Below are 16,200 nucleotides of genomic sequence, written 5' to 3' on the forward strand. Positions count from 1 at the left end.
ATTTCCATTTTGGAACTGATGTCTGGTACTCAGTAACATATCGTTTTCGACAAAAAATCGATGTCTGTATATTTTAGTAACATCGATTTCCATTTTGGAACTGATGTCTGGTACTCAGTAACATATCATTTTCGACAAAAAATCGATGTCTGTATATTTCAGTAACATCGATTTTTATTTTGGGACTGATGTATCTGTATTACTAGACATCAGTTTTTATGGTTAAAACTGATTTCAACTTTATATCTAGACATCACATTCTATAAAGAGGATGATGTCCACAAAATATATAGCTGCTGTTATAAATTGCAATTTCGATAGTTGACAAGAGTGATTTGAATATTGGGCTATTATATCTGAAATCATCATCCTTAACATTTTACAAAATGGGCAAAATAAAACCCCAATTCACCTACTACAAGGCTAGCCTAGCAATTAGTATTCATGTTTGTTCATAATTGCTACAAAAATGTTAATTAAAAGCTAGCCTAACTCAAAAAAGAGGCTGGCTTTCCCAACTTCTTGAATATAAGCAACCCCCATTACACCTGACAATCCTGCACATCACAGCACAATACTCAATCAAGAGGATGCCAGCACAAGGCATGTGATAAGCGACTGCTAAGACACTACTAATCAAGTGATGACTATACTGGCCGTGCGATATCAAACCAAGAGAAACACACATGCACATGAAAAATGAGATCAAGCACAGACCTTTCCATAGTAACGTAATGTTTTTCTTCAATGCGGACCTCGTCAAGTTGTTGGGTATACCCTTTCCGATCCTTTACCGCCCACTATAAATATATATATATAACAACACCGATTGACGGCTGAAATGAAAGAATCAAAAGAGCAACAAACCTTATTATTTTTCATAGGAAATGAGAAATTAAAGTAAGATGCAATTCCACATTAACTATAAGTTCGATCAAATGAAATGACCAGGTGTTCATACTGATGGGACAAGAGATATGGAAGGGGGGATAAAAGAACTCACACTTGGTCCACGTATACAAGTAGCAATGTTCAGTGATGGATCTGCATCGAAGCCCAGATATACACATGTGCTTGGTTCCTGAGTAAACCAGTTTACATTAGTAAATTTATGCCAGCAATTTGCCATACCATTCAGAAGATGACATTTAATGGCAACATACCTTCAGTCCGATAAAGGGTGCAGACTACTACAATAATGATTTAATAACCATCAAACTCTTGACAAGAACTACCAAATCGTGTCTATAAACCTAATTTACCCAAATATCCCATAATAATTGTAAATCTTTATCATCAAACATAATACATCTATTATAAGCAGTAACGTTTACAGAAAAAATAATGTCAACATATGAAACCAAGTGTACTTACATTAGCCCCTGCAGAAATATGAAGATATAATGGCTTTTCACCATCAGTTGACGCATTTGGTGGATGATACTTGCCCCTGCAAATTCAAGCCTATAGCATTACATACATGATACATGAGCAAAAAGCCGACCATGAATGTGCCACTGTAAACCAACAAACCTTGTTATCACCACAGCACCAGTGCACCTTTAGATCTGCAAGTATCATGCACAATCAATCTCAAGCAAAAGAACCATCCATTACAAACTAACACTAAAACAGTTTTTTGTACAGAAAAAAAAAAAAAAATATATATATATATATAATATTAAAAAATACAAAAATTCACCTCCTCCTGTGTTTGGCGTTTTGTCAGCTTGTACCGAATAGAAGACTCTGCATCATTAATAACAATTTCTCGTGCTATTAACTCATCTTGGATCTTTGGCTATAAAGCAAATCATTCAACATATCAGTCGCAAAGAAGAAATTTGGAAAAAATTAATTCTAGTGTCAGCTAAAATATGAGGAAAAATAACAAATAACTCATATGTGGAGCCAATGAAAACCAGAATATACATGATTACATGGTAATAAGACAACACATATACCCAAAACTAATTATAAATGGTGCCGACAGTTACAAACACAATGCTTCTTAAAAACCCAGAGACAGCGAGGACACTTACTATTTGACATTCTCCAGCATAAAAATATGCTTTCTAGATTCCCCCACATCAGAGAAGCCATACCATCTCTACTACAACGTCCACTTTCCTGGTAACAAGACTCCAAATTCTTCCAGTAGCCATAGTGGATTACTTGTCTTATGTTTGGCTTATCAATACCCATGACAAAGCAACTGTAGCAACCATGACATCTAGTTCATCTCTTATAAATAATCTGAAAAAGTAATAAGATCTCAGTGAGTATAACAAGAATTATGTCAGGTTTAATGCAATGCAAGGGTAAGAATGGGGAGGGTGCAATGCTCAGCAATTGGAGTAATAACATAACACAGATGAATTAGAGGTGAGAACCTATGGGATTCGGCACGAGGATCCATTTGACCATGATAGATTCCAGGCTTAATTCTTACCTCCTTATTATGAGGAAATTTCACTGTTCTAAATAGATCAAGCAGAACAGGAATGCGCCTCTTGAGCTACCCAATTCCTTGCATGCCTTTGGCCATGTCTATCATTGATCCCATAATTAGATTCATATATAAATTAATGAAAGATTTGAAATTATCGAAGATAAAAACTATACATTGAAGTAGTGACCACAGAAAACAGCAAATGAAATCAAATGTGCAAGAACTACAAAATGCAGAGAGAAATTGACCCTTGCTATCTTTGAATTTATTGTAATGATATCATCTCAAATAACAGTTTCTTTTCTAGTAGATATACTTACATGGTATATCTTCTTGTTTTAAGACTTAGGAGAATTACAATAATTGTTGCAGAACTTAATACGCTTAACTCACCAAGCAATTCAGAGAATTTAACTAAGATTGACAATGCAGTTAGTTGCAGTCATAACTAACAAATGACAGAATACAACAAGTAAAATAATCAGTTTGAAAAAACGCAGCTTTCTATCAAGAAAAACTGGTGGTGCTACTCATGTGCCTACAAACCCAAACTCAAAACCAACAACAAACTGAATCATTCACTTATAACCACAAAATGCAAGATTAATATGATGAAATGCCAAAACAAGGAACATATTTAGAACAAGAAAACTGACAAATAGAGTATAAGATCAAAACCAACGCCAGAGTAATTAATAATTAACTCTGAATATGAGTAGGTAACCCAATATAGCAGAATGAACCCGAGTCCTGAAGTTCCACAGTTTTAATAGGAAGGCTGCCCTGTATCCCTGCAAATGCAGTGAAGTTCAAACAAAAAACCCAGAAATGGAAGACTGGAAGTATCGAATGAAGTCACTGAACCCAGCCTTACCCAGAAATCCAAATCCGAAATCGAACCCTCAAGTCTGTAAGTAAAGTGAGTAACCAAGCAACTTACCCAGAAATCCGAAATCGAACCCAGCCTTCAAGAATCTGAAATAAAAAACTGAAATCGAAGTATCGATTGAACCCAGCCTTCAAGAAGTATCCTAAGAGTTGCAGAACCAAATCTTGTAGGGAGTTCATGTCGGAGATTGACGAGCTCATGTCGGAGAATGAGCTCGAGGTAAGGTCGGAGAAGGAGCTCAAGGTCAGATCGGAGAACAAGCTCGAGGTGGCTCGAGTCGGAGAAGGAGCTCGAGCGGCTCGGGTCGGAGAAGTAGCTCGAGCAGCTCGGATCGGACAACGAGCTCAGGCCAGGTTGGAGAACGAGGTCGGGGAATCGGGGCAGGTCAGGTTGGAGAGAGAACGAGGTTGACAAGGTTCGAGAGTTTTCAGAAAAGTGAGAGTTATTAGGGTTCGATAGTTTCAGACAAAGAGGGAAAAAAATACTAAGTGGGGGAATGAAATAATTGGTCCCCGCCTTTCTCAAAAGTTTCAAACTTAGTCCCTCCGCGTTTTTGAAAATTTTTCGAACAAAACTTTTCTCATCGTTTTATTTAGTGACTGATGTCTATAATAACAATAGAAATCGGTTTTTTCACAAACTGATGTTAAAATATTTTTTAACATCAGGTGCAATCCTGACCGATTTAATAGGGGCGATGTCTAATGACATTATTCTAGTAGTGACTTCTAAACCGAATAGAAAGAAACCAATGCAAAAGAGAAGATTTTACTTGTACAATGCATTCTGCATAGTATAGGAAGTTAACTTTTATAATCCAAGAAAGTTTAAGAAAGTTTTATGACTGAGATAATTAGACCTCCATGTTTTACTTTGGTTTTGTATTAGAAAGATTTCTATCATAGCTCTTCTTATCTTTTGAAAGTGCGATAGACTTACGAAGCATGATAACTCAAACAGTTCCAAAAGCTCCGAGACTTTCATGGCGACTTATCCTTGATCTGATGTTCCACTGTTCCGATAGCCAAATGGGGAGAGTGACCAGCTGGACTTCACCTATTTCGGTGACCATCAGCAGCAATATATCAAAAGCAATTACTGACTTTCATAAATTTCTAGTTAGTCTTGTTGCTACAGGAACTTGGCATGATAAAAAAAAGTCCTAGCCACTAAGTGGTATTATAAACCATCATCTGGTACCGGTGTATATCTGTACTTACATATGCTCATCAAGTGTCAACATATTTTCTTTCGAAAAATGAATCAATAACTTTCAGCTTAGCCATGAACCTAGAAGTTTCCTACTAAACAGCGCCCCATAGTTCCGTGCCAATGACTAAATTTGATAAAAGTCTTTTATCAATCTTGGGTTCATGCATGATTGGCTAAAAAATTGAACAAGTTGAACACAGGCAAGACTTGCAACCAAACAAGAAGCTAATGTATCCAATGTGTTCTTATTCCACATATAATCAATTTACCTTCGTAAAATAAATTATAAACATACATCCATGTTCATCTCTATTCAATGAAACTAAACTGGCCAGAATTTTCCAATTTCATCAAGCAAAATCATGTATTGTACCGATGCATCTCAATCGCTAAGAGTTCAAAGCATGACCTGAAATGAGGTAATCTGGCTATAGCCAACCGGATCCAAAGCTCCGAGAATTTTTTGTTGGAGACTCACCGATTGCCGGCGATCGGAATCTCAGAGCAATTAAATTTGGACTTCACATGCAGTGTAGTCATATCTCTTTCAAATTTTTAATCTTTTTAAAGAAAAATATTTAAAAAAAAAGAAGAAGAAGAAGAAGAAATTATATGAAATCGGTATTACAAAGGATGAAGCAAATTTGCTAAGGTATTGTCAACATGTCCGAGTGGCTAAGGAGACAGACTTGAAATCTGTTGGACTTTGCCTGCGTAGGTTCGAATCCTGCTGTCGGTGTAGTATTTTTTTTTTTCTTCCGTACGAGCACCATCACCTTCAACAATATGATAGTTTGTCAGGTCCGGACTTGAGATTTTGAGGTTTGAGGCGAAAAGTAAAAATGGGTCTACGTACATTTATTTAAAAAAGAAAAAAAAATAGCCAAAAGAATATTTACAAATAAAAAAAGTTAAAAGAAAAAGAAAATATACAATAGAAAGAAGATTTGAACCTAAGCCAGGAGTAATATAAACGAAAGAAATGCAACTTGCCAACTTTTAAATACTCTCAGGAAAAAAAAAAAATTAGGCCTGATGAGACAGTGGGCCTGAGACCGCCAACTCACGGCCCTCATGTCAGGTCCGACTCTAGTTTGTATTAACCCTATTCAAGCTTGAGGATTATCAGAGGATGATTGGATGAAGAACCAAAGCTAGTGTAGCACCAATAATATTGAAGGCCAAGAAGTTCATTGGGATATTATGTGGTTCATTTATTTGTCTTTTTATTTTTTTGAAAGGGGTTTGGAACCCAACCTAGTTGGGAGGTTCAGCCCCACGCCTGGTTCTATTTATAATATTAATAGTAGAATTTTGCATCCCCGGGGGTGGGTGAGGGACATAAAACCTAAATCCCTAGCTACATTAGAGCAGTTACAATAATCCTCGTAGAGAACATTCTGAATGATTGCAGGTGTCTCATCTAACCAAACACTATCAATGAACCACTACTAGCAAAGTAAGCAAGACTATCTGCTACACCATTTGCTTCACGGTAAATATGTCGAATTCTAACGGATTGAAAATGACAAGACCCGACCCGAGATTTCAACCTAAAATCCGATGTGGCCCTGCAGGGCCCACTTTTTCAAGAAAATTCGGCAGAAAAATTTGGCAGAACTTTTCCTAAAGTGGACAACCCTAACCTGAAAAGAAATCAAACCACACTTCTAAGCAATCATCCTTATAATCCTGGAGCAATCCTGCTCCCCAAATACCAACAAACTCCATTTTCACATTAAATAAATCTCGTAGGTTTTCAGAGCAATTCTAAAATAAATATCAAGAGGATAAAGGGTCTATAGATCCAACAATGCGGAAGCAGTGACAACTATGCCTCAACTCCATATACGCCCGACCTCAACTAATCTCGCCTGCAAACTGGGCATTTGAAACCAAAGGGCCCAGGGGAAAGTAATTTAAAAAAAAAACACGTTAGAGTGAGTAGACAAGAGTAAATAATCAAGATAATTTAAATTAAATAAGCCTTGATACTTTCCCACAAATAAATTATTTTCAAAATCTCGATGCATGCAATATTTATAAAATATATTTCTCGCCGTACAAAAATTCTTGAAAATGCACCAGCCTCGCTGGTTAGAAGAAATCGGACTAGCCTCGCTAGTCAAAATAATAATATCATACGGGGAAGAAATTATCACCATACGGGAAATGAGCCCCTTACGCTCTACCCTCGACTGCCACTCACACATAGATTGTGTGAGGAGGAGAACTAATAACCTCGGCTACCACTCACGTGAGGAGGAGAATAAATCACCTCGACTGTCACTCACAAACACAAAGTAAGTGAGGAGGAGACACTATAGAACGACCCCAGTATGGTGAAGAAAACAATCGAAATCCAATGAATCCATAAATCCATAAAGCTTCCCCAATTTCTCACGAGAAAAATAAGTATATTCCAATGACGTGGCCTCGCACGCCAAAATATTCTCAAATTCATAACAAATAGGTGAGGGATAATCGATAACTATAATTCCAGTGAAAATCTCATCTCCGATAATATCTCAGAATCTCAAAATCGACGAATAAAAATATAATATTAAATTCCGTAAATCACTTCGAAAAATAATTCGTCTAAAATCATATAAATCATAATTTCAAATAGTAATCATATATCGGAGATAAACATCGAAAGCTCAACATCCAAAAAAATAGTATCACGAATCCATTTCCCAAATCATAATCGAGATAAATCATAATTAATTTCTGAAAATCAATTCATATTACCGAAAACAATTCATAAATACTAATCCGAGCATAACAATTTCATATCTGAAATTCATATGGAAAACAATGCCAAAATTATAATCCAAAGTAAAATATTATGCTCGATAAATAAAATGATAAATAAATAAATCAATCAATTATCATTTCGGGAAAATAATTGCATGCATCATTATTTAAAACAAAAGTCCACTCACAGTACTATTTAGGCGACCACGCATACGAGTTTCTTTGTCGAGCAGTAGCTCAGTATATCACCCTATACACAATTATATTCCGTGAATAACAATTCGGCAATTAAATACGATTCCAAAATCAATCCTCTTAAGTCAACATCTCCATTTCCTTCTCCGATGTAATGCCCCGTACCTTAAAATTTTTACTAGTTACATCTTTACCGTTACTGACCGAGGAGTTGACTTTTTCCTTGTCCGTTGAGTTAAGAAAATTCTTAGAGAATGTCGTAGTATACGAAAAATCGAGTTTGTGGACACCTAGTTTGTTTAAATCGGAGTTATATCGGGAAAGTTGTGACCAAAAAGGAAAGTTACTATTCATGGTTGATATTTTAAGAGGAAAGTGGGTAAAAAGGTGAGAGAGAGAGAGTGAAATCGGGAGAACCCGACTCCAGACCCCCCCTCCTCTTTCTCTTTTTCTTCTCTTCGGACCCGGAACCTATTTCCGGTGAAATCACCGCTGCCGGCCTCACCACCGGCCATTTGAGGATCCTCTCTTCCTCCTCTTGCATCTAAGGTAAGATTTCTGATTTGGGTAGCCTTGATTTGTGGAAAAATCGAAGAGGAAATTTCCAGAAAAGGGGAAATCGGCGATTGCTTCGATCTCCGGGTTCCAGCGGTTTCCAGCCAGATTTCTTTGGGGTTTTTGTCGCTGGGTCGAAGCTAACCTTCATCCCTAACCTCTTGCAGCTTCTCATGATCGGTGGAGGAAGAATTGAAGGTGTTTGAGAGGGTGAACAGTAACTGACGAAATCTGGATTTTGGGATAGAATTTCCGACCATTTCTGCTTAGTTTTGGTTGTTATTGCAAGTATAAAGGTTGTTGGGTTTGTTGTGGTGATGATTTTGAGCTAGAGAGGTTGGCCGGATTTGGGGTTTGGTGTGGTGGCGCGTGAAGCCACGCGCCGTTGCTGGTGGTGGTGGTGAGGAGGCTCTGTCAGCCCCTCCAAAACAATTAATTTAATCTTTGAGTTATGTTTTGAACTTGAGGTTATTTGTTTTGAGATTTCTTGGAAATTAGATGTTGGATTTGGATGTTTTGAATTTTATGGTTTATAAATCTTATGGGTTAAATCTCTTGATTAAATGCTATTAGTGATATTGCGGAATTGTTTTACTTTGTTGAGAAATTTGGAGTTGAGATTGTGGATTGAAAAGAAAGAATTTGGTGATTTCGGAAAGGGAATTTGGTGATTAATTATGGTTAAGGAATTGGAATTTAAATTGGCTAAGTTATAGAACAATCCATGTGAAGATTAAAGAGTAAGTGAGGGTGTTGAATCGTTAAGGAAATTCTGTATTCAAGAATTTAAATTCCAAATTGAGGTGTGGGATTTTTTATAAAAATTTATGAGATAAGAATTTATGAGTAACGAATATTAATTCCAAAGGGAATGAGTTTTGATTTTGAGATTATTTCCTCATTATGGTTAATTATATCGTGTCCAATTACTACAGGATGTACTGAGCCCTCGAGCGAGGAGGACACGGGCATGCAGCAGGATTAGCTGCGAGACTCACCTGTGAGTGGACTTTTATTTTATTTATATGATGCATGCAGCATGGCATTTAATTTATAATGGAATATTATTTGAGTAAATGTGGTTTTCATGCAAAGAAACGAATTTTGAAGAAATGAATTGGCAAGGAGGCTATTTTCAGCGCATGCGTACATTACCTAGTCGGCAGTCCCCTCTAGGTAATAGTCGGGTCGGTAGCCCCCTCCAGACTATATCCCGGTCTGCAGTCCCCTCTGGTGAGTCATCTGGTCGGCAGTCCCCTCCAGATGACATGATGTAGTTAGTCGGCAGTCCCCTCTAACTACCTGTGGTTAGGCGGCAGTCCCCTCTAACCACCGCCTCCTAAATCCGGTCGGCAGTCCCCTCCGATGCGCCATCTGGGCGGCAGTCCCCTCCAGACGGCATGAGATGACTAGACAGCAGTCCTATCTAGTCATCAAACGAGTTTCCTTAAAAAGGATATTTCAAAGGGAATGAGTTGGAAACGTTTTGTAAATCTTGTTGCATGCCGGATTTTATTAACTAGAAATATGGAAGCATTCAAATTATTGGTTTCATAACTTATTACAGTTTTGTCCACTCACTCTAACGGATTTTATATGTTTTCCCCCTGGGCCCTTCGGTTTCAAATGTCCAGATTTCAGATTTGCCGAGATCGCGTCCGGGAACTTGAGGCCTAGGAGTCAGCGCTTCCGTTTTGACTGTAGGTTATTGCTTAACCTACCTTGTATGATATCGGCTTAGTCATGTAGAACTGCTCTGATAACCTTTTTAATTTGGGGAATGTTATTGCCTGAGAATTTGTTATCGTACCGAAGTTGTGATGGATTTCGTACTTCTAAATGTAACGTCTTGGAATGTAAATATTGGAATGTGAATCTGAGTAGGAGTTTAATTTTAATCATGTCCAGGTTTTTGTGAATTTTTGGGTAGTCCATTTTAGGGGAGGTTATGTTGATTTTTCGGTAGGATTTCACTTAAAGTGGGCCCCACAGGTTGGTATCCCAGTTTCGGGGTGAAACTTGGGTCGGGTTCTGTCATCCGATTCTACCCAAACTTTACCACTAACACCATTTCATTAATTTACAAGTTCTAGGGCAGATTCGAAAGAAATCAGACAGTCGGATTCTAGTAAAACGATAACCGAAATTCTAAATTTCAGAAATTCAAATTAAATACTCAACTTCTCCGATTTCTACCAAAATCACATTTACAAGCTCTACATCAATTATAGGATTTAATAGGCTTCGAAGTCAGAAACCTGCCTTACGCGCCTCCACGCGCCACCTACAGTGGCTGCGCGTGGGTTCACGCGCCACCGGCCACCACCTCCGATGGCCACCAAATTTCATGTACAACATCGTCTCAACATTTCCAACAACTTTCTCAACTATGGCAAAGTTATAAAAAATACCTCTAAGTGGCCGAACAATTAAGCAATTCAAAGTACAGTGAAATTTTCCAATTATGATTTCTTCCTCTACGCTTTGATCTGGGTTATGAAACTTGGAGAGCATGAACGGTGACTCAAGGCGCTTCTAAAAAGACTGGCTTTGTCGCCGGAGGTGGCCAGAATTGAGAGAAATCGGCGTTGACCTCAATTGCCACAGTAAACTTCTCGGCCTTGGTTTGCCATTTTCCGGCCAACTTTTCGTGAGATACCACCGTAGGTGTCGAGAGGAGGAAGAGACGAAGCCAACAATGCCGGTTGCATGCCTTCAGGTGGCCTGGAGGCGGAGAAAGAGAGAATTGCAGAAGAGAGAGAGAGAGAGAACCACGGGACGGAGGAGAGAGAGAAAAACAGAAAGTTACCGTGCAACACATTAAAAATTCGAATTTATACCATTTACTTCAAATAGTAACTTTAGTATTTCTCTTATAACTTTCGCATACAAGTTCTGATTTTTACGTACCACATATGCACACGCTCGGTTTAACGTCATCTACAACTTTCATGAATAAAATTTTCTCAAATTTTGAACCGAACAAAAAGTCAACTTTTAGGGCCCCCTAAAAGGTCGAAATTGAGCTGAAAATAAAAATAACTCTCGTTTACCGTCCGAAAAACTAGTAAAACAGTAACTTGAGATCCGGGACATAACAGAAAAGCATTAAAATACTCCCTACAATCATCTAAAACTCGACTAACCTCAGAGATATTCTTCTCTCCACTATTGAGAGAAGAGATCAGGATGGTAGAGTCACTTTCAACATCTATGTCAGTCCAACCTTGGTAAATACCAAGAAGAAAGCCAGCCCAATACGCCTCTGCTTCCACATTAAGAACCTGAGTGTGCATGTAGAAAATTCTTGGCCAAAGCAGCAATACCCATACCACCATCATTCCTGACCACTACCCCAATACCTCCACTTCCATCTTCAATCCTAAAAGCCCCATCAACATTGATTTTTTTTTTTTTGGCAAAGCATCAACATTGATTTTCAGACGACCACTTTGGAAATTTTGCCACTTCGTTAGTGGTCTTCTCTTCTTCCTTACTGCCTTTGGGTGGTACTTTTGAAAATGCTCAAGCATTCTAGTGGTCCAATGGATCATATGCATAAGCTGGAAGATGCACATTCCACACCAATATTCCTCAAGAGTCCAAATAGCCCATAAACCGATGAAGAAAAAATCCCGCTGATCCCCGTGCAGAACGTCCATCATATCTAGGACCCAATCTCGTACACACCTGGCCGGGTGTGCAGATGCATTTAATTTGAGAGGACCAAAGACCCAGAAACAATGTAGAGCAAGACGAGATTTAAACAAGTGCGTATCAGTTTCCGTGTCATTCTGTGTTGGGGTCCACCAGATCAACTCTACGTTGCATGAGGGCAAAGGGACAGCGTTCTTCAATAGCCTCCAAATTAAAGATTTGACTTTAGGAGGGGATACGTGCCTTCCAGACCTTAGCCCAATACTTACTGCCTACAATGTGGTTCATTAATACAGCCCCGTGGTTCTGAAAAGACTTGATCACTCCCAACAAGATCATAAGTTCATGACTTACAGCTTCTAATTACAAGATCATGCATGCGCGTCTAACAGACTTATTAGTTATAACTAATACATATCCATAGACACTAACAAACAAGAAGTGATCACTAACTTCTTGGTGCTACAAATTAAAGTTGCTAATGCTAAACAAAGTCGGTTTCAGCCTGCTCTGCTGTAAGGTGATGGACATGGTGGAACATGTACTTCCACTACTCCTTCAAGCATTTGCACAACCTTCCTCATAGTGGGTCGAAGAGAAGGGTCTTCCTGGATACACCAAAGAGCAACCATGACAAACCTTTCCAGCTTTGTTTTCTCATGCAACGCCTCCATTTCGTTGTCAACAATCGCGTCCAATTCTCCTTCGAGGAAGCAGTCATAGACCCAATCGGTTAAAATGGCTCTGTCTTCGGAAACATTTTCCATATCAACGCTTCTCCTGCAGCAAATGGCCTCTAGCAGCACCACACCAAAGCTATACACATCAACTTTGGTAGTGATTGGCAGGTTCCGGAACCACTCAGGTGCAACATACCCTTTTGTTCCTCTTATGGCAGTTTGAGTCTGGCTCTGATTCATCATTAAAAGCTTTGCCAATCCAAAGTCAGCTATCCGAGCATTGTGGTAATCATCTAGAAGAATGTTCTGAGGCTTAATGTCACAATGGATGATCTGGGTGCTGCACTCTTCATGTAGGTACAGCAGTCCTTTAGCAACTCCATAAGCAATATCAATCCTTTGCTTCCAACTTGGTTTTGTACCAGCAAAAAGAAAGTTTGCAAATGTGCCATTGCTCAAGAACTCATATACTAGTAACCGTTCTTGCCCCTCATCACAATATCCAACAAGTCTAACCAGATTCCTGTGATGTGTCTGACCAATTATGTTCAGTTCCGTCTTGAATTCCTTTTCACGATCTTGTACCACAAAATTTAGCTTCTTCACTGCCACTGGGACACCAGGACCAATCTGCAATATTCCTTTGTAAACAACTCCAAAAGCACCCTTTCCTAATTCTTCATTAAATCCATTTGTTGCTTCTTTAAGCTCTTCATAACTAAAATACCGCAAATTCAAGTCCAAAACATTTTGGTTAGGCCTCACATGTTTCTTCTGGTAAATGAAGAAACATCCCACACAAACTATAGCACTTAACATTAAGTTAGCAAAGATTGAGGTACCAAGAAGCGCTGATCCAACGCGTATTAAAGTGTTCTGGTTCTTCCTCTTCTTGTCATCCCGATTTGGTGTTTGAGGAATTGGTAGGGTTGAATTACCCTTCCTGACTTTGATGAAGGCCTGTGAATTAAGCGTGCTATCGACTCTCCCATTTGAAAGAGGTAACTTCTTTTTCCAACAGGTTTGATTTCTGAAAATAGCAACAGCACACAAACAATCTCCAAAGCAAGATTCATTGCACTCTTCTGCAGTAGAAGGCTTCAACTGCATATAGTCTGAGGTTGGCCAATCAGTATTTGTCAGCACATATAGATCTTTTGTAACAGTCAGCTCATCTTCCTCACAGCCTTGTATGAAATCCGGCTTGCAATCCCCATACGGATCTTTCGGATCCAATAAAGAGTATCTTGTTGGGCATGCACAGGTTGGCCTCTGATCTTGGAGAGTGCAGATACTGTTGTAGCCACATACACCAAGACCTGAACGAACCAGCATATTGCATATGTTATTTGGCACTGACCAAACAAGACTCCAGCTTACATTACCAAGGGAATTTTTCGGGTGAGAGTATTGAGCAAAAACCCCATCAAAGTTGAGGGTTGCTCTAAGATAAAAGCTCCTAGCTGAGACTGTCTCTGCTTCTTTGATGGAGAGCTTCTCACCGTTCTCTCTCAGAACATACATGTAGCCCGAGCTATTGAACTCCAGCTTTGTACCCGCAGTAGAAGAATTTGAATCACCGGTAGTGCCACTTGCATAATAAGGCTCATTGGCAAACTCAGTTGGCAAGTTTATAGTGGTAAGCACAAGATTGCCATCATCTTGCATACGCAGCTCGAATCTTCCTTTTGAAAAGTTGGTCTCGGATTGTTGAGACCAAAGCTTCCCTCCTTTTCCGATATCCTGCCCAGGTAAAATGGTATGAGTTGGATTACTGAAGGTCTCCCATAAACTCTCTGAATTGTCATCTTCAAGAACAAAGTTGCCTGTATCATTCAAGACCCCAATGGCAACGACTCCAGAAATTGACTCAGATTTCCAAAGCTGAACACCCTGAGGACTTGTAAGCACTAGTCCGTTGTCAGCAGTCAAATTCAGAAGTGAGCCCTTAGCTACAACTGCAGGACTATCCCCATTTGCATACCAAACTATGGTTCTGTCTGGAATCTTGGAATACCATACAGAAAGCAAGAAAAGATCACTGTTTTCAAATTGTCGAAAACCAAAGGCGAAATCACCAGAAGGAGAAAGCCATGAGGAGCTGTTGCCTGCAGTTGCAGAGAGGGAAGCGCCCACAGCTACTTTGCCACTATTAGTCTGGGCAAACAGAGATTCTAGAACCAGAAACAAAGAGGAAATAAGCAGAAGCAGCCGTGCAGTAAAAGCCATTTGCATTTGCTGCAACAAATGTGGTTGAGCAATTACAACTTGGGATACAGATGTACTACGCACCCAAGTAGCTATATTTCCAAGAGTGGACCACGGCCATCTGCTTCCTTGAAAGGTCAGGAATTAGAGTCGTATGGGTCCTTGTAGGCAGAAATCTTGGCTTGATTTGAGACTTTGACAAAAACGAGTAGCAGAACCAGGAGTACGTTGTCACTATAGGTACGTTCTTGGCTGTCCTTGGTTGATGAAGTGTCCCTCAGATTTCAAACACATTGTCCCTCCACGTACCGTTGATGAAAATCCAAGAGATAATGAAACGCTTTCCTCCATAGATTTCATCATACAATTTTCCCCCTTCTCTTGAAGAAAAAATCGAGAAAAATTTTAATCAAAGTTGCGTCTTCACTTGAAAGTAATGGGAGAAGAAAATGTTATTAAACAGCAAACGGCCTTGAGACGAACAATGGTATCTGTACCAATGTTCTTGGCCTATGTAGATGGACCTTTCTCTTTTGTGTTGTTAATATTTCAATTGACCTATTTTCATGTCATTCTCGAAATTTTCGTGCCTGGCTCGCCTTACGATTCTATGTAGGTGGACCTTTCTCTTTTGTTTCCTCCTAGGAAGCACCTATATAAGTTCGTAGCCAAAATGCGTGTGTACAGAAACAGGACTCCATGACTCAAGTAGTTGTAAAATGTTCAAGTACCGTCAAGTTATATGTACCACAAATCTCATAAAGAAAGACAAGAAGCAAAATAAAGAGTCATATAGCTATGGAGACAAAGAACAGGACAAGTGCAGCCCGAAGGTGTGTGAATATATACGTACTGAATATGAATCAATAAAGAAGATGCTGTCAAATCTGTGTGATAGTAGAACCAACTAGAAAAGAAAGACTACGGACAAGTGATTAAGAGTTGGAATGGAAGATGGACACTTTGAAAATTCTACTCTTCTCCCAAACAAAAGGACATTTTATCAACCTCAATAATGCAATGCGGTAGCTGGAGGTCACCTATCTTGATTTGGTTTGGTTTGGCAATTTCAAAATTGTTTTGGACTTTTGGTCGGGGAAATTAATACTGACACCACTGGTCCATCAGATGAAGAAGAGAAAGAGAAAGAAACAAGAACCAGCCAGATATTTCTGATTCCGTCGCAGATTAGAAGATAGAGGGAAAAGAAAAAGACTTTACAGTGTAATCCCAACTACCAATAGAATCAAAACATCAATATGGTATTGCCAAGAGGTATTCAGGACCAATAAAATCAAGACATGTACTTAGAGCAAATGTATGGGCAAAAATGAATTATCTTAACTGGATCAATTAATGACGCAGTCGGATTGATAACTAGGTTTACCAGCAATAAACCTAACAAAAGGGTTCTGGAGTCCACCAGAGATAAAAGAGAAAATTCTCTATTTTATTGATTAAAAGTTGAAAGATAGGTTATGCAACCGCTTGCGGCAGCTTAAATAAGAGAAAAGTATCCTAGGGTGACTAACAACGAAACCCTAAAGCCCATGGGTAAAAACGAAAACAACCCAAAAATAACTAGGAAAACCAAA

The 16,200-nt window shown here is 38.9% G+C and overlaps 1 protein-coding gene and 2 long non-coding RNA genes across 4 annotated transcripts; all 3 read right to left on the reverse strand.

Moving 5' to 3' along the window:
* Positions 1 to 331: 331 nt before the first annotated feature.
* On the reverse strand, positions 332 to 1,613 carry LOC133732653 (uncharacterized). The gene is made up of 5 exons (XR_009857249.1): positions 1,534 to 1,613; positions 1,375 to 1,450; positions 1,004 to 1,081; positions 718 to 836; positions 332 to 557 (listed from the first exon to the last, which is right to left on the reverse strand). It is a non-coding gene; the product is annotated as an uncharacterized LOC133732653 (long non-coding RNA).
* Positions 1,614 to 1,702: 89 nt separating this feature from the next.
* Positions 1,703 to 3,841, reverse strand: LOC133732655 (uncharacterized). Of its 2 annotated transcripts, none has more exons than XR_009857252.1 (3): positions 2,394 to 3,841; positions 2,043 to 2,256; positions 1,703 to 1,801 (listed from the first exon to the last, which is right to left on the reverse strand). It is a non-coding gene; the product is annotated as an uncharacterized LOC133732655 (long non-coding RNA). The 2 variants fall into 2 exon arrangements; XR_009857253.1 differs by having other exon boundaries at positions 2,453 to 3,840.
* An 8,196-nt stretch (positions 3,842 to 12,037) lies between these two features.
* Positions 12,038 to 15,155, reverse strand: LOC133732649 (G-type lectin S-receptor-like serine/threonine-protein kinase RLK1). The gene has a single exon (XM_062160237.1). It carries the CDS (start codon positions 14,630 to 14,632, stop codon positions 12,218 to 12,220), a length of 2,415 nt encoding a protein of 804 aa, XP_062016221.1. The 5' UTR covers positions 14,633 to 15,155; the 3' UTR covers positions 12,038 to 12,217.
* Positions 15,156 to 16,200: the final 1,045 nt, after the last annotated feature.

The sequence above is a fragment of the Rosa rugosa genome, chromosome 2 (genome assembly GCF_958449725.1).
Source record: "Rosa rugosa chromosome 2, drRosRugo1.1, whole genome shotgun sequence".
NCBI lineage: Eukaryota > Viridiplantae > Streptophyta > Magnoliopsida > Rosales > Rosaceae > Rosa > Rosa rugosa.